The sequence below is a fragment of the Rutidosis leptorrhynchoides genome, chromosome 5 (genome assembly GCF_046630445.1).
Source record: "Rutidosis leptorrhynchoides isolate AG116_Rl617_1_P2 chromosome 5, CSIRO_AGI_Rlap_v1, whole genome shotgun sequence".
Lineage (NCBI taxonomy): Eukaryota > Viridiplantae > Streptophyta > Magnoliopsida > Asterales > Asteraceae > Rutidosis > Rutidosis leptorrhynchoides.
Genome location: NC_092337.1, coordinates 417,762,599 through 417,779,439, shown reverse-complemented (window position 1 = coordinate 417,779,439; position 16,841 = coordinate 417,762,599). Strand labels below are relative to the sequence as shown.

The 16,841-nt window shown below is 38.4% G+C and overlaps 1 protein-coding gene across 1 annotated transcript; it reads right to left on the bottom strand.

Moving 5' to 3' along the window:
* Window positions 1–5,447: 5,447 nt before the first annotated feature.
* Window positions 5,448–13,099, bottom strand: LOC139848064 (putative F-box/FBD/LRR-repeat protein At4g03220). The gene is made up of 5 exons (XM_071837795.1): window positions 12,119–13,099; window positions 11,925–11,989; window positions 6,694–6,794; window positions 6,031–6,608; window positions 5,448–5,587 (listed from the first exon to the last, which is right to left on the bottom strand). The coding sequence occupies exons 1-5, from the start codon at window positions 13,085–13,087 to the stop codon at window positions 5,573–5,575; spliced, it is 1,728 nt and encodes a 575-aa protein (XP_071693896.1). The 5' UTR covers window positions 13,088–13,099; the 3' UTR covers window positions 5,448–5,572.
* Between the last annotated feature and the right edge of the window lie 3,742 nt (window positions 13,100–16,841).

Sequence of the window (16,841 nt, the reverse complement as noted above, 5' to 3'; positions counted from 1 at the left end):
TCAGGTATATCTAAATTACTTGATGCATACAGTGATATATTTGAAGAACCAAAATCACTACCACCTCATAGATCATGTGACCACAGAATTCCTTTAGTGGAAGGTAGTCAACCTGTGAATATCAGGCCTTATAGGCATCCTCTATCACAGAAAGATGCTATTGAAACTATGGTCACGGAATTGTTATCTATGGGGGTAATTAGACATAGTCAAAGTCCATTTGCATCACCAATAGTGATGGTTAAGAAAAAGGATAGATCTTGGAGGATGTGTGTTGACTATAGAGAGTTAAATAACAAGACTATTAAGGACAAGTTTTCAATTCCTGTTATAGAGGAGCTTATTGATGAACTTAGTGGATCTAAGGTGTACACAAAGTTGGATCTAAGGTCTGGATACCATCAAATTAGGAAGAATGATAATGATATTCCTAAGACAACCTTTAGAACACATGAGCGTCACTATGAGTTTTTAGTGATGCCATTTGGGTTAACTAATGCTCCTTCAACATTCCAAGCACTGATGAATGATATTTTTAAACCCTTTTTGAGGCAGTTTACATTAGTATTTTTTGATGACATATTGGTGTATAGTGCTTCCTTGGAAGAGCACATAGAACACTTGAGTTTAGTATTGGAAGTCATGAGGCAAAATACACTGTATGCAAAGAAATTCAAATGTGTATTTGCTACATCAAAGGTGGAGTATTTGGGTCATAGGGTGCCTCAACAGACCCTACAAAGATTGAAGTGATGACAGCCTGGCCTATACTAAGAAACTTGAAACAATTGAGGGGTTTCCTTGGTTTAACTGGTTATTATAGGCGTTTCATCAAAGATTATGCTTTGATTAGCATACCTCTAACTCGGTTACTTAAGAAAGATTCATTTCTTTGGTCTGAGGTGGCAACACAAGCATTTCAAGACTTAAAGTTGCACATGCAACAAGCTCCAGTGTTGGCTTTACCAGATTTCAATAAAACATTTGTCATTGAGACAGATGCCTCAGGGTTGGGCATTGGTGCAGTTTTACAACAGGATGGTCATCCTATAGCTTACCTGTGCAAAGCGTTATCACAGAGGCATCAAGCTCTATCTACTTATAATAGGGAATTTCTAGCTATAGTGCAGGCTATTGAAAAGTGGAGGGGGTACTTATTGGATCAACACTTCATTATTAAGACTGATCACATTAGTCTAAGGCATTTGTTGGATCAAAGGTTGTCTACACCAACTCAAGTCAAATGGTTACCTAAGTTGATTGGTTATGATTATGAGATTATTTACAAAAAGGGGTGTGATAACAAGGTTGTAGATGCATTGTCAAGAATGAGTGGAGCTGCACAGTTATTTCATATACAAGTATCACACATTTCAAGTGACCTACTGGACATGGTACAAGCAAGTGTCACTAATGATGTTACATTACAAGATCTACTCACCAAGCAGGCTACCTATCCTGAAGCCACCAAGCATTATACATGGAAAGATGCTCTACTGTACAGAAAAAATAAGTTGGTAGTGGGAGCAGATGAGGAACTAAGAGTTGATATAATCAAATACTTTCATGACACTGCAGTTGGTGGTCATTCTGGTGTAACTTCTACAGTCCAAAAGGTTTCTGCATGTTTTTATTGGAAAAAATTAAGGAAATATGTCAAGCAATACATAAGGGAATGCAGTGTGTGTCAAAGGTGTGAACATGATTTAAGTAAATACCCTGGTCTGCAACAACCTTTACCTATTCCAACCACCATTTGGACAGATATATCCATGGATTTCATTGAAGGTCTTCCCTCTTCACAAGGAAAAACAGCTATTTTTGTGGTGGTGGACAGGTTAACTAAGTATGCACATTTCATGCCATTACCTCACCCATTCACAGCTGCTGTGGTAGCTCAAGTTTTCTTTGATAATGTGTATAAACTTCATGGTCTGCCAAAAACAATAGTCAGTGACAGAGACAAAATATTCTTGAGCACATTTTGGAAGGAATTGTTCAAATGTATGAAAGTGGCATTACATCTCTCAACAACTTACCACCCTCAAATAGATGGCCAAACTGAAGTGGTCAATAGGTGTTTAGAATGCTATCTGAGATGTATGACTAATGACATGCCAAAGGAGTGGATGAAGTGGTTAACCCTGGATGAGTATTGGTATAATACTAATTTTCACACATCTATTCAAACAACACCATTTGAAGCAGTTTATGGTCAACCACCACCTATTCCTATCATTTACACAGCTAAAGACAGTAAAGTGGAGGCAGTTGACAGATCATTGACTGCTAGAGAGGGTGCCATTAACCTTCTGAAGTTCCATCTTAAAAGGGCTCAAACTAGAATGAAGAACCTAGCTGATAAGAGAAGGACAGATAGAATATTTGATATTGGAGCATGGGTCTATGTGAAGCTGCAACCACACAGGCAAGTTACCCTTAGAGCACACAAGTATAGCAAGCTATCTCCTAAATATTATGGCCCTTATCAGATCATCTCTAGAATAGGAGATGTAGCTTACAAATTACAGTTACCTGAGTCTGCTCAAATACATCCAGTATTTCACATTTCACAGCTCAAAGAGCATAAAGGGGCACCACCTGCTGTAATGGGTCCTATTCCACCTATTGATGGTGATGGAACACTTTCTGCTCACCCAATTAAGTTGCTGGAACGCAAAATGGTGAAAAAAGATAATCATGTTGCAGTTTATGGTTTGATTCAATGGAAAAATGGATCTATTGAAGATGCTACGCGGGAATTATTGGAAGATTTGTGCATTCGATTTCCAGAATTTGAAGCTGTTCTTGCCAATTCTTGAGGGCAAGAATTGATTGAAGAAGGGAGTATTGATACGTTGGATTTAAATTGATCACATGCCACTCATGTGAACGTTTAAAACAAATATCACGTGCCTTGCATGTGTCGTCTTCCACCTCTAGAAGTCAACAAAAGTCAAAACGGCCAACTCGAAGTTTGTTAATTCTGTTACTGCATTTTTGTTACAATTCAGTTAGCCTGCGTGCTATAGAAGTGAAATTGAAATGTATATGTAATTAGTTTTTCAGTTTATCATTTCCAATTCTCTCTGCAATTGTAAATTTCGACATTCAATAAAATTGTTCATTTGAGTTGCGTAGTTCTTTCTCCATTACAGAGCTATTAGGTTCTTATGATTAGTTAACTGCAATCTTACGATCTAGGTTAACACATCAGATATTAACGAAAAAGAAACTAAAAATCGGTTAGTGTTAGGTCACCCGACTAACAAATAAAAATGGTAACAACATTTGATTTAGTTTGTTATGGAACAAATCAGTTGTTCACTTATTCGGGTTGATCGACACAATGCGTGGGTTGGGATCAGGGCCGGTCCTGAGAATTTGAATGCCCAGTGCGAACATCTCAAAAATATGCCCCCTGCCCCCCCCCCCCCCCCCCCTCCCTTCAAAATATAATACTAGCACAACACAAATATTTAGCGGTTTGGAACCTAGTCAAGAAAGACGGCTCATCCTCACGCCGATTTTTATTTAGCAGTCTGCAGCCTCTGTGACTTGTAAAACCACCGAACCAGAAGAAAAAATTGAAACCGAATTGAATGATTGTCGATTGATTGTTGCAAAAATATTAAAGAACCAAAACTCAATAAAGCTTATGCAAAGAACTAAAGAAGCAAATTGGGGGAAAACTGAATCAGATATATAAAATCATGATGGAGTCTTGGAGATTATTTATGGTATTGTATAGAAGAGATAAAAAGAAATTGATTATCTTGATTTGGGAATCGGCGAATTGATGAGAATGAGGACACAGGACGTTTGGATGCCCTGGTGATACTAATACAACGAATCAATTATACTTCGTATTTAATTTTTAGCTTCGTGTCCTGATTTGATATAATGATATGGAATAGTGGACTTTTTTAGTTTCTGTACAACAATTTATTATTTATATATGGGCTAAAAAGTTGGGCTTAATGAACCTAGTATATAGTATATATGAAACTTGACTAATATTATGATGCCTTTTGGCTTATGTTGCCCAGGTGCGGTTGCACCTTCAGCCCCGCCCAAAGTCCGGCCCTGGTTAGGACTTTGGAATTTGGATTGTGCTTTAGTTTAACCAAAGTTACAAAGACAATCTCTGTGGTTTATATTAAATTTCAGATTCAGTCCTTGAACTTCTTTTTCAGCAAAGTCAATGATCGTAGTTTGCAAATATTACAAAGACAATTCTGTCGTCTAAGGAACGTTAAAAAAACTCCGTCAAACTGCTATACCTGGCCTCTTAAAAACTTTTTAGTAGTACTATGTTCTTTCAAAAAACTCAACTTCGAGCCTTACGCGAAACATATTACACATTGATTTAGTAGCACCAGTACCTACTTAGTAAATGTTTGTTGATAATATGCGAGTTGGGTTGATTGCAGAAGGTGTTATTGGGTCTAAACTGGGTTCACACACGATTGGAGTTGTGATGCGTTTATTTTGATACTTTGTTACCATTTGTTTGACTTTTACTACATTATTTTATGAAATTTGTATGATCACATTTGGATTTGGTATTGTGGATCTATACACGTTTGTACTTTATTTTGAAAATAAGTTATTTTGAAATTAAATTCATTTTGATATGAGTTTTTGTATGTCATATTATACTCATGTCTTTGTTATATCCGCGCACTGGGATTTGGCTCAGTCGTGTTCTATTTTTTCCCCTTCTTATATGACGGATTACCGGGGGGGGGGGGGGGGGGGGGGGGGGGGGGGGGGGGGGGGGGGGGGGGCGGGGTTGAGAACGAGGAAATAGTGTAGAGTGGGGTGAACTTATCACCTTAGCCTTAGAGAATTTTATTTCAAAATTTAGTACTTTATTTTGGTTTAGTAGAGCCTAAATTGAATTTCCGACTAACTTTGAAAACCATGGAAATTTGATTCTACCATTTTCATGGCTTTTTTTTTTACTATTCTCATGGCGTCTCAATTTTATTATTATTATTTTTTTAAAATTTTATGTTCATTTTTTATTTTACTATTTTAGAAAGAAAAAAAAATTTCCTACTTTTTGGCAAGAGGTCCACTCGGAAACAATCTCCTTATCTGTCGAATAGAGAAAGGGATGACTCTCTACTTTTGTGAGTATTTTCACTCTGGGTGGAGAAATGACTTGTTTTTATTTTCGGATAGGGGAAGGATTGTCTATGTCTCACCTCCCTCATACACCACTCGTGGTATTGAGTTTATTGTTGTTGTTGTTCATTAACTTTGATTTTTGACGTTGGTTTGATTTTAAATAAGATAACGCCAATTTGTCTTTAAGTTCCTTTGTATATTATTTATTGGACTTTGTAAGTTAAGGACGTTACAACAATAGTCATCATAAGTCAGTTTGAGATAAAGGCAAAGAAAAAGTTACAAGACATAAGACACCAAAAGTAAAAACCCACAAACAGCTGCAAGTGCAAGTCAAGGTCTGGCTATGATAACCTAACAATTTCAAGAAAAAGTTGCATTGATTCAAAGACGACAAACATCTTCAAGTTGGCACTATCTATAGCAGCCACCATCTTCAAGTTGGCATAATCTGTGTGGAATCGGGTTAAAACAACGAAAATTACTAAAAAAGTATGATATCAATAATTCAAATAGATTTAATGAAGCCAAAAGCAGCTAAGTTTGCAGAGTTTAATCAAACAGCAACAAGTTCTAAGACACTAGGAAATTGGAAAATGCTATTTTAAAGAGAAAAAATGAGACACTTATGTTACTGGGATAAGTTCTTAAACAGCACATTGCTTGATAGTTAAACTTATGAATAAGCAAGCAATTCGTTGTGTAGAAGAATAGTTACCTCATGGCATTTGATTGATACTTTATGTGGAGGGTGTAGGAACTTGCAGACATTAAACATGTCGAAAAAACAGATTTTGAATTACGACTATTAGATGAACTGATTCAACCAAACCCTCATATCCCGCTCATCTATCAACTATGGAAAGACAGTCAAATATGGAATCAAAAACTTACCAATGATGTTTCTGATGGCATCAGATGTTCGCTGCTCGGAACATTTTCAGATGTTATGACCTTGTAATTTTTATACGCACCAATAATTCTTTTTACGAAATCATTATTTGAGGCCTGACGAGCAATCAGTGCTCCATCTTGTGCTACAGCTTGTTGAAGCAGGAGAGTGTAGCTTGATTCCATCTGTACCCTATATCGTTTAGGCAACCTATCCATGAAACAAACGACCTGCTCCTTTTTTGTATGCAAGAGTTCGAGATCGTTAACTGCTTCACCAAACATATCCACAATTTCACCCAGACTAACCGTCAATTGTGTTTCCAACCTAGCCACTATCTCCTCTATTTGACCACCCCTATCATCAGTTTCAACTTGCATCACTTTTTTCTTCTTCTGTACTTGAATATCATCCATAAGGTTTTGAATAACTACTTTTTTCTTATCGATAGCCTCGTTTCTCTCAGTAAGTATATTGCCCTGCTCAAGTGAAGCTTGTAGTTCCTTCATAACAACTTCAATGTCTGCCTTTATCTTCTCCCGAACCTCTTTCTCTTTCATTGCTTCCGTAGGTAGTTCCTGCAACAAAATTTATGACAATATCACTACCTCCATTATAACTATCTGGAATGTAGTAGTTGTCATAATAACTAAACCACGGTAACTTCATGATGAATGTGGCGTTTGGGGAGTTCTCAAGAAAGAAATTTCTGGCTTCAGTAGACATTTTTACTTTGCATGTATCCCTCGAGCCGGAGTCTATATTCTGCTGAAATATTCAAGTGAACAAGTGGTGGATGGTAGGTGGCTAACTTGTGAAGACTTTTATTTGGCAACTACACCAACCAAGTTTGAATCAATTTGCTATGTGTTTGGTGCCTACAATTTGAGGAATACAAATTAGACTTTTGGATCATGCATTCACAATCTCACCAACCTTCATTTGAGTAGTATAAATAGAGCTCAACTTATGCTCATTTAATCATCCCAAAATTACAAGTTTACCTGTATACTAAAAGAGTTAAATAGAGAGTTTGTGAGTTTAGTCTCCTAATTACAAGAGATATAAAAGATTTGTACTTATCCTTGTAATTAGAGAGAAGTGTAATTCCTATTATTCTTATTAGTGAAACGTTTTTTTCCTTGCCCGTGGTTTTTACCCTTTTGGGGTTTTTCACGTTAAATCTCGGTGTCCTATTATTGTCATTATTTCGAGTATTACTAGCGGTTTGCTATAATTCGGTATCGCTTTTCTCAACAAGTGGTATCAGAGCTAAGGTCTAATATCTTGTGTGTATTAATCTACTTATCGTATGCTCTGTGGTTTCCACACTGGTGGACTTTCACATCAGAAAATAAGTAAGGTTATTTTCACTCGATAAAAGTTCTCAAGTACTATTTCTCGAAAAGTAGTATTGTCGAAAAGAAGATTGTAATTATAGCAATGTCTACAAAATTCGAAATTGAAAAGTTCAACGGGAGTAACTTCTCGTTATGGAAACTAAAGATGAAAGCTATCCTGAGAAAGGATAAGTGTTTGGCGGCCATCAGTGGACGTTCCGCCGAAGTCACTGATGAAAAATGGGAAGAGATGGACGGCCAGGCTATCGCAAATCTTCATCTGGCACTAGCAGATGGCGTTTTGTCTAGCATAGAAGAAAAGAAGACGGCGAAAGAGATTTGGGATCACCTCGTAAAATTGTACGAGACCAAATCACTCCACAACAAGATATTCCTTAAGAGGAAACTTTATGCGCTACGCATGAATGAATCTACTTCAGTTAATGAGCATATTAATTCTTTGAATACTCTATTTTCTCAACTCGCATCATTAAGTTGCAATATAGAGCCAAAAGAACGTGCTGAACTTTTACTTCAGAGTTTACCTGATTCGTATGATCAACTCATTATTAACTTAACCAATAATGTTCTCTCGGAGTATCTAGTCTATGATGAAGTTGCGGCTGCTATTCTAGCAGAAGAAAATCGGCGCAATAACAAGGAGGACAAACAGGCCGGTTCACGACAAGTGGAGGCCTTATTGGTGTCAGGAGGGAGATCAACGGAACGTGGCCCAAGTGGGAGTCACAATCACGGTAAACCAAAGTCTAAAAAGAAGAAGACCTATACATGCTACAATTGTGGCAAGAAAGGTCACCTGAAGAAGGATTGTCGGAGTTTAAATAACTCAAATCCTCAAGGAAATATTGCAAGCACTTCAGATGATGGGACTGCTTTGGTTAGTGAGGCAGTGGTAGCAAATGAAGGCAGAAAGACATTTGTTGATGTCTGGTTATTTGACTCGGGAGCTACTTTTCACATGACCCCTAGAAGAGAATGGTTCAAACAATATGAACGTATCTCAGGAGGATCTGTATATAGTTGCAATGATCATGAACTAAAGATCATTGGAATTAGAGATATCGTTTTGAAAATGCATGATGGTACAGTTCGTACTATTCAAGGTGTGCGACACGTGGAGGGTTTGAAGAAGAACTTATTGTCTTTAGGACAATTGGATGATCTTGGTTGTAAGATGGTGATACATGAGAAGATCATGATAATCAAGAAAGGCGCGGTTGTACTTATGAAAGGAGAAAAGGTGGGTGCTAATTTATACATTCTGAAAGGCGAGACGGTACAGGAATCGGAAGCATCTGTTGCTTCGAATAGTTCAAGTGATAAAGTTGCTATGACATGGCATCAAAAGCTTGGACACATGTCTGAACAAGGTATGAAGATTCTTGTTGAAAGAAATCTTATTCCTGGTCTTACAAAGGTATCACTACCTTTCTGTGAGCATTGTGTAATCAGCAAGCAGCATCGCCTGAAGTTTAACACATCAAATTTTAGAAGTAAATTGATTCTAGAATTGGTTCACTCTGATGTGTGGCAAGCACCAGTTCTAGGAGGAGCAAAGTATTTTGTATCATTTATTGATGATTACACTAGGAGATGTTGGGTGTACCCAATCAAGAGAAAGGCGGATGTGTTTGAAGTTTTCAAAATTTACAAAGCGCGGGTTGAAATTGAATCTGGTAAAAAGATCAAGTGTTTAAGGACTGATAATGGAGGAGAATACACTGGTGATGAATTTAATAAGTTCTGCAAACAAGAAGGTATCAAAAGGTAGTTCACGACGGCATACACTCCTCAACAAAATGGAGTGGCAGAGCGGATGAACAGAACCTTATTAGATAGAACAAGGGCAATGTTGGCAACTGCAAGCTTGGGAAAATCATTCTGGGCAGAAGCAGTAAGTACTGCCTGTTACGTGATAAATCGGTCACCATCAACTGCAATTGAGTTGAAATCGCCGATGGAAATGTGGACTGGAAAACCAGTTAATTATTCTGACCTTCATATATTTGGAAGTCCTGTGTACGCAATGTACAATTCTCAAGAAACGACAAAGTTGGATTCGAAGTCCAGAAAGGGTTTGTTCTTGGGGTATGCTGATGGAGTTAAGGGGTATCGCTTGTGGGACCCCACTGCCCACAAAGTAGTCATCAGCAGAGATGTTGTCTTTACAGAAGACAAAGATCTTGAAGATGTTAGCACTTCAAAAGAAACTATACCTATACAGGTTGGAAATGAATTTCATAAAGATTCTTCTGAAGCAGTACCAGAGCACGATGAAAATCAAGTAGTCGTTGATGAAACTCCAGCGACTCGTATTTCTAATCTGGAACGGAAACGTCCAGGGTGGCACTCGGATTATATTATGGAAAGCAATGTTGCATATTGTCTTCTAACAGAGGAAGGAGAGCCAACAACTCTTCGCGAGGCACTGAATCATTCAGATGCATCTCAGTGGATGACGGCTATGCAGGAAGAAATTGAAGCTCTTCATAAAAATAAAACATGGGAACTTGTGCCATTGCCGAAAGGTAGAAAACCTATTGGAAATAAATGGGTGTATAAGATCAAGCGAAATGGCGATGATCAAGTGGAGCGGTATCGTGCAAGACTGGTGGTTAAAGGATATGCTCAGAAAGAAGGTACGGACTTTAATGAAATATTTTCTCCTGTGGTTCGACTTACAACAATTCGAGTAGTTCTAGCGATGTGTGCTACATTTGATTTGCATCTAGAGCAGCTAGATGTGAAAACTGCATTTCTTCATGGAAATCTTGAAGAAGAAATTTATATGCTTCAACCAGAAGGTTTTGAACTACAAGGAAAAAAGAACTTGGTTTGCAGGTTAAAGAAATCTCTGTATGGTCTCAAACAGGCGCCGAGATGTTGGTACAAGAGATTTGATTCTTTCATAATGAGCCTTGAATATAACAGACTTTATGCAGACCCTTGTGCATATTTCAAGAGGTTTGGGGACAATGATTTTGTCATTTTGCTGTTATATGTAGACGACATGTTGGTTGCAGGCCCCAACAAAGATCGTATTAATAAGCTGAAGGCTCAATTGGCTAGGGAGTTTGAAATGAAAGACTTGGGTGCCACAAACAAGATTCTAGGGATGCAAATTCACCGAGACAGAGATAATAGGAAGATTTGGCTTTCTCAAAAGAATTATTTGAAGAAAGTCTTGCAGCGCTTCAATATGCAAGATAGTAAGCCAATCTCAACCCCACTTCCTACTAATCTCAAGTTATCCTCCGTTATGTGTCCTAGCAGTGAATACGAGAGGAAAGAGATGTCTCGCGTACCGTATGCATCAGCAGTGGGAAGTTTAATGTTCGCAATGATATGTACAAGACCAGACATTGCACATGCAGTGGGAGTAGTTAGTCGGTACATGGCGAATCCTGGTAAAGAGCATTGGAATGCGGTAAAAAGGATCCTTAAATATATCAAGGGAACCTTAGATGTTGCATTATGTTATGGGGAACCGAAATTTATTGTCAAAGGGTATGTTGATTCAGATTATGCAGGTGATATCGATAAAAGTAAATCTACCACTGCATATGTTTTCACACTTTGTGGTGGAATAGTAAGCTGGGTTTCAAAACTGCAGTCAGTTGTGGCGACGTCAACAACAGAGGCAGAATATGTAGCAGCTACTCAAGCTACTAAAGAGGCAGTATGGTTGAAGATGTTGTTGGAGGAACTCGGACACAAACAAAAGAATATCACTCTATTTTGTGACAACCAGAGTGCCTTGCATCTTGCAAGGAATCCGGCATTTCATTCAAAGACAAAGCATATACGAGTTCAGTATCACTTCGTTCGTGAGAAAGTGGAAGAAGGAACCGTGGATATGCAGAAAATTCATACTGACGACAATGTGGCCGATTTTCTAACAAAGTCAATCAACCGTGACAAGTTTATTTGGTGTCGTTCCTCATGCGGCCTAGCGGAAACGTAAGCAACATCATTGGCAAGGAAGGATTATCGTGTGAAGATTGATTAAGCTTCAATTGAATCTTCAAGTGGGAGATTGTTGAAATATTCAAGTGAACAAGTGGTGGATGGTAGGTGGCTAACTTGTGAAGACTTTTATTTGACAACTACACCAACCAAGTTTGAATCAATTTGCTATGTGTTTGGTGCCTACAATTTGAGGAATACAAATTAGACTTTTGGATCATGCATTCACAATCTCACCAACCTTCATTTGAGTAGTATAAATAGAGCTCAACTTATGCTCATTTAATCATCCCAAAATTACAAGTTTACTTGTATACTAAAAGAGTTAAATAGAGAGTTTGTGAGTTTAGTCTCCTAATTACAAGAGATATAAAAGATTTGTACTTATCCTTGTAATTAGAGAGAAGTGTAATTCCTATTATTCTTATTAGTGAAACGTTTTTTTCCTTGTCCGTGGTTTTTACCCTTTTGAGGTTTTCCACGTTAAATCTCGGTGTCCTATTATTGTCATTATTTCGAGTATTACTAGCGGTTTGCTATAATTCGGTATCTCTTTTCTCAACATATTCAAGCTAATCAAGTTCCTAAAGGGCAAAGGACGAGCAGATAGTAACTCCGGGAATGAGGATATACACTGCACATATAAAGTATTGAATATTAATTTTAAGTTTGCATGTATCCCTTGTGTCATGTACAAAATAATAATGTAAGAATAATTAGACTATTAACATGTCACCATAGTTAATACTACACATCACTGTACCTCAATGATGTTTAAGTTAAGCGTAAGAAATCTGGATTTATGGAGCTCTTGAAGCATCTTAATAATACAACGAGCATCTTCCTGCTTATATGGCTTTTTTGGACGATATATATTCAAACTGACACTCACTTTGTTAACAGAATGAAAAGAGTCTTTATACCACCGTGGAGGATTGTAACCTTCGTAGCAGAATGACGAAAATCCTGATGGAATATTCAAGTACTTCATTGAGCAATTAATTACAGTGAGATTCTCAAGTTGGGGTGCAATCACATTGATTACATTCGAGCCTCTATCACCAACATATCTAAGTATGAGATTAGAAAGTCGAGGGGTAATAATGTCAAAAACCTTAGCCTCGGCCGTAATTTTTTCTAAAGTGAGGTTTTGTAAGTTGACACACTTGGAGAAAAGATCAATGGATTCACGTTCATATTCACATAATGAAATCTCATCTAGGTACATAGTCGTTAAAGATGGAAAATCCCATGGCGTTTTGGGTGTAAGGCAAGACGCAAAATTGTAGGTTCTAAAGGTGAGATGCTTAAGAGTCTGAGAGCTAAATAGACAAAGAGTAAAATCATTGTATGTCTTGTAACCACAAACAACAATCAGTTCTTGGTCATTGTGAGAAAACGCATAACTCGCAATCTTTCTCACAAAAACTTGAGTAGCTGGTCCATTGAAACTTAGATTTATGGAGGAAACTTGTACTTGATGGTCACGGAGAGACAGAACATGTTTCACAAATTTTGCAAACTTGCGTAAAGTCTTAAATCCGCTACTTGAAAAGTTGAGACAAGGCATAGATGTCCAGATAAGCTTCCATCTTGGAGACAACAACAAACACGTTTCAACAACAAATTTAGTGTCAAAGCGAGATAGTATTGGATGAATGAGCTCATGAGGCAAGCAGCTCAATCTATCTTCATCGATCGTTGCGCTAACATTATTATGATCAAAGTCCATTTTCTATAATATACAAATGATAACCTGCAGATCACAACGTGAAAATACAAATCAGTTACTTGAATAACAAAGATGAGTATATAGAATACAAAGTTGATCGACATAATCATTCTATTTTAAACTAACTGTGGACGTGTATGTTTTTGCAAGCATAATACCAGTGAATGAATCCCCAAAATGAGTTATTATACGTATTTTTACTATCAAGATTACAAATACCTATATTATAACATTAACATTAACATACTTAGTAATAAGGGAACTAATTAAGTAGGTATAAAAGTAAAAGGAAAACTTCATAGCTATGAAACTTAAAACTTAATAATAACAATCATTCGAGTACAAATAAACCCTAAGCATTTAAAAAGTACTCGTAGAAATTACGGGAAAAAAGTGGAACCGCACAGTACCGATTTCTATGAGGTAGAGGAGTAAGCAGATGTAGAATTAAAGAATTATTGCACGGTTAACTACAAATTAGGGTTTCAGGATAAAAAAAATAATTATGTACCTTTGATCTTCGAAGAAGAAGAAGAAGAAGAAGAAGAAAGAATTACAAGCGGAATGGCGGATTCAACTGTCAATCGTGCCTTATTGCTGCTAGGTCAGCCGACTAACAAACCAAAAAGAGGTGATCCTCACACAGCCGTCTACACCTAATTTACTATTATACCCTTAATTATATTTATAACAATAGGGTGTATTTGGCGCAATAGCTTATGGGAGCTTATGAGAGCTTATAGGAGCTTGAGCTTATGATTTTAATAAGCTCTAAGTAATAAGCTTTGTTTGGTAGACATAAAAAGTAGAGCTTATGAAAATCATAAGCTCTAGAAAAATAAGCTACTTTTAGGGTATGTTTGGATGAAAGTAGCTGGAGCTGGAGCTTATAGCTGGAGCTGTAGCTTATGGGCTAGAGCTGGAGCTGAAGCTTATTTTTAAAGCTGGTAGCTGGAGCTTATTAATTTTTATAAGTGTTTGGTAAACTAGCTGGAGCTTATTTTCTAGTTCATAAGCTCTACTTTTTTTCAAAAGCTACTAGGGGTGTGTTTGGCGCATAGCTTATTGGAGCTTATGGAAGCTTATTGGAGCTTGAGCTTATAATTTTAATAAGCTCCAAGTCATAAGCTTTGTTTGGTAGACAAAAAAAGTAAAGCTTATGAAAATCATAAGCTCTGAAAAAATAAGCTACTTGTAGTAGCTTATGAAAAAAAGTAGAGCTTATGAACTGAAAAATAAACTCCAGCTAGTTTACCAAATATTTATAAAAAATAATAAGCTCCAGCTACCACCTTCAAAAATAAGCTCCAGCTCCAGCTCATAAGCTCCAGCTCTAGCCATAAGCTCCAGCTCCAGCTACTTTAGTCCAAACACACCCTAGAAGTAGCTTATTTTTCTAGAGCTTATGATTTTTATAAGCTCTACTTTTTATATCTACCAAACAAAGCTTATTACTTAGAGCTTATTAAAATTATAAGCTCAAGCTCCCATAAGCTCCCATAAGCTGCTACGCCAAACACACCCTTAGTAGCTTATGAAAAAAAGTAGAGCTTATGAACTGAAAAATAAGCTCCAGCTAGTTTATCAAACACTTATTAATGATACCGCAACCCGCAGACGCACCGCAAATGTATGCGGATAATCACTATTGTGTGTATGCGTGTTCTTGTGTGCGGTATGCGGCGTGCGAATGCCTTTGTTCCCGGTACGGCGGTTGCTTAGCTGTCAAGTAAATATCTTTTCCATAATTATATCCGTGATTTGGGGGAGTCAGTTATGGATAAGATTAACGTGATCTGGGACGGTTCTGGAATTAGGGTTTGCCTATAAATACAAACCCTAATCATCATTTACCGGACACAGCACATTACGTAACCATCACATACGATACACATTACGTAAAACAGCATCATTCAGCATCTTTTCAAGGTTAACAGGTTAGTCTTTTGTAAGCTAGTACCTACGACCTTATTTGGGGCCTCTTGATCGACGACCGTTATCGGAGGTGGACTTAATCACTTGGCCACCCCGCCAACATCATCATGTCGGCCAGGGTTATTCACGGTAGCTGGACCGGAGAGCCACGTTCTAAGATCCTTAAACCCCTCTTTACGTATTGAGCAGGCATATTAAACCCCACGGTTAAAATATGCATGATCAAATGGTGCTTTCATTGAGAGTCGAATTAATTCAAGACTGTTTAATTGCTTTTTCTTTTAAGGTTTTGAATTGTATGACTCGTTATTTACAAAATTTTTGAATTTTTTTTCTTCAACAGTATCATGACTTCCGAGGAATCATCGGAACATACCCAAACAGATGTTCAGAACGCACCGTCTGGTAGTCAACAGACACCGGTTATGACTACGGGGGCCGCTATTCAGGCGGGGTACACGATGTACCCTCCACCTATATCCGGCGAACCCTTTCAGAGGTACAAGCCGATATATTCAGACGGGGTTACACCGCCAAGAGCAAACTCACCAGTCACAACCACGCGGCTGGACTTTTCGTCAGTGGATCCAAGGGTCATCTTTGTAGGCACTAGCGGTGGAACAACGGGGCCGCATGTGGTTTGCTGCGGCCAGGTACCTATTTACAGTACCACTGTTTCAATACCTCTGCATACGCAGAGCATTCAGCAGAATTCGTCATTTACACCGTTGCAACCTTGGCAACCACCGCGCCCAGTTTCACAATTTTTAACTCCTGCGGATGCGCAGGCGTTACTTAATAGTTGGGGATTTGGTGTCATCCCAGATGCAAACTCTCATTGGGCGCCGATAACAGCGAAGCAGCAAAGCACAGCGCATACAGTTGGGCTTTTAAGTGTGTATCCTCAAGTTTCGCAGATATCTGCGCCACAGGTTTCGCTTCCTTTACAGCCACCTGTGTACTCTGCGTCTTCAAGTTATCCCTCTTTTCCAACGCAGCAGCCTTGGTTATATCCGCAGACGCAGGGTCAACCTTGAAAAAATGTTCAAGGGCAGGCAAATCTTGCAAGTCAATTCATGCAGGCCGCACCTCCTGATATGGTTCACTTATTTTCACAACCTGACTTTGTTCAGGACATGATAAAGCGTTTCTTTGCAAACTTGAAAGGGGATCCTGTTAAACCACCCTTTGAGCTACCGACTACCTTTGACAAGTTTCCTCCGCATATATCCGCATACCCGTTTCCATCAGCACCAAAGATACCTAGCACGTTGGGTACTTACAATGGCCTGACCGATCCAGATGATTTTTTACAGCGTTTCGAAGGCGCAATGCGCACTCAAGGCTGGGTGGATCCGGTTGCGTGCCAGATATTTCCTATGACACTACAGGGTATTGCTTGTGAGTGGTTTAATAAGTTGCCGGCGGGTAGTATTGTCGGGTTTATGGATCTGCGGACAAAGTTTTTGCTGCAATATCAGAATCAGAGACCACGCAAGCGCACTCACATTGAATGCCATGACATCGTGCAGAAGTCCAAGGAATGTTTGGGCGAATTTCTCACAAGGTATACTAATGAGTGCCTGCGTATACCAGATCTCAAACCAGAGCAACAGATTTCCGGACTCATACATGGTATAAACTCAGAACGTCATCCAATACTGGTAAGGCATCTGCGCCATACAGTCCCAACAACTTATGCTGAGGCGCTTAATGAATGCCACGACTATATGCGGAGTGGCGAAGATAATGACATCCCAACAGCTAGCTCACGCAACGAGAGGAAGGACGATGATGATCGTTCGCGCGATCAAAATCG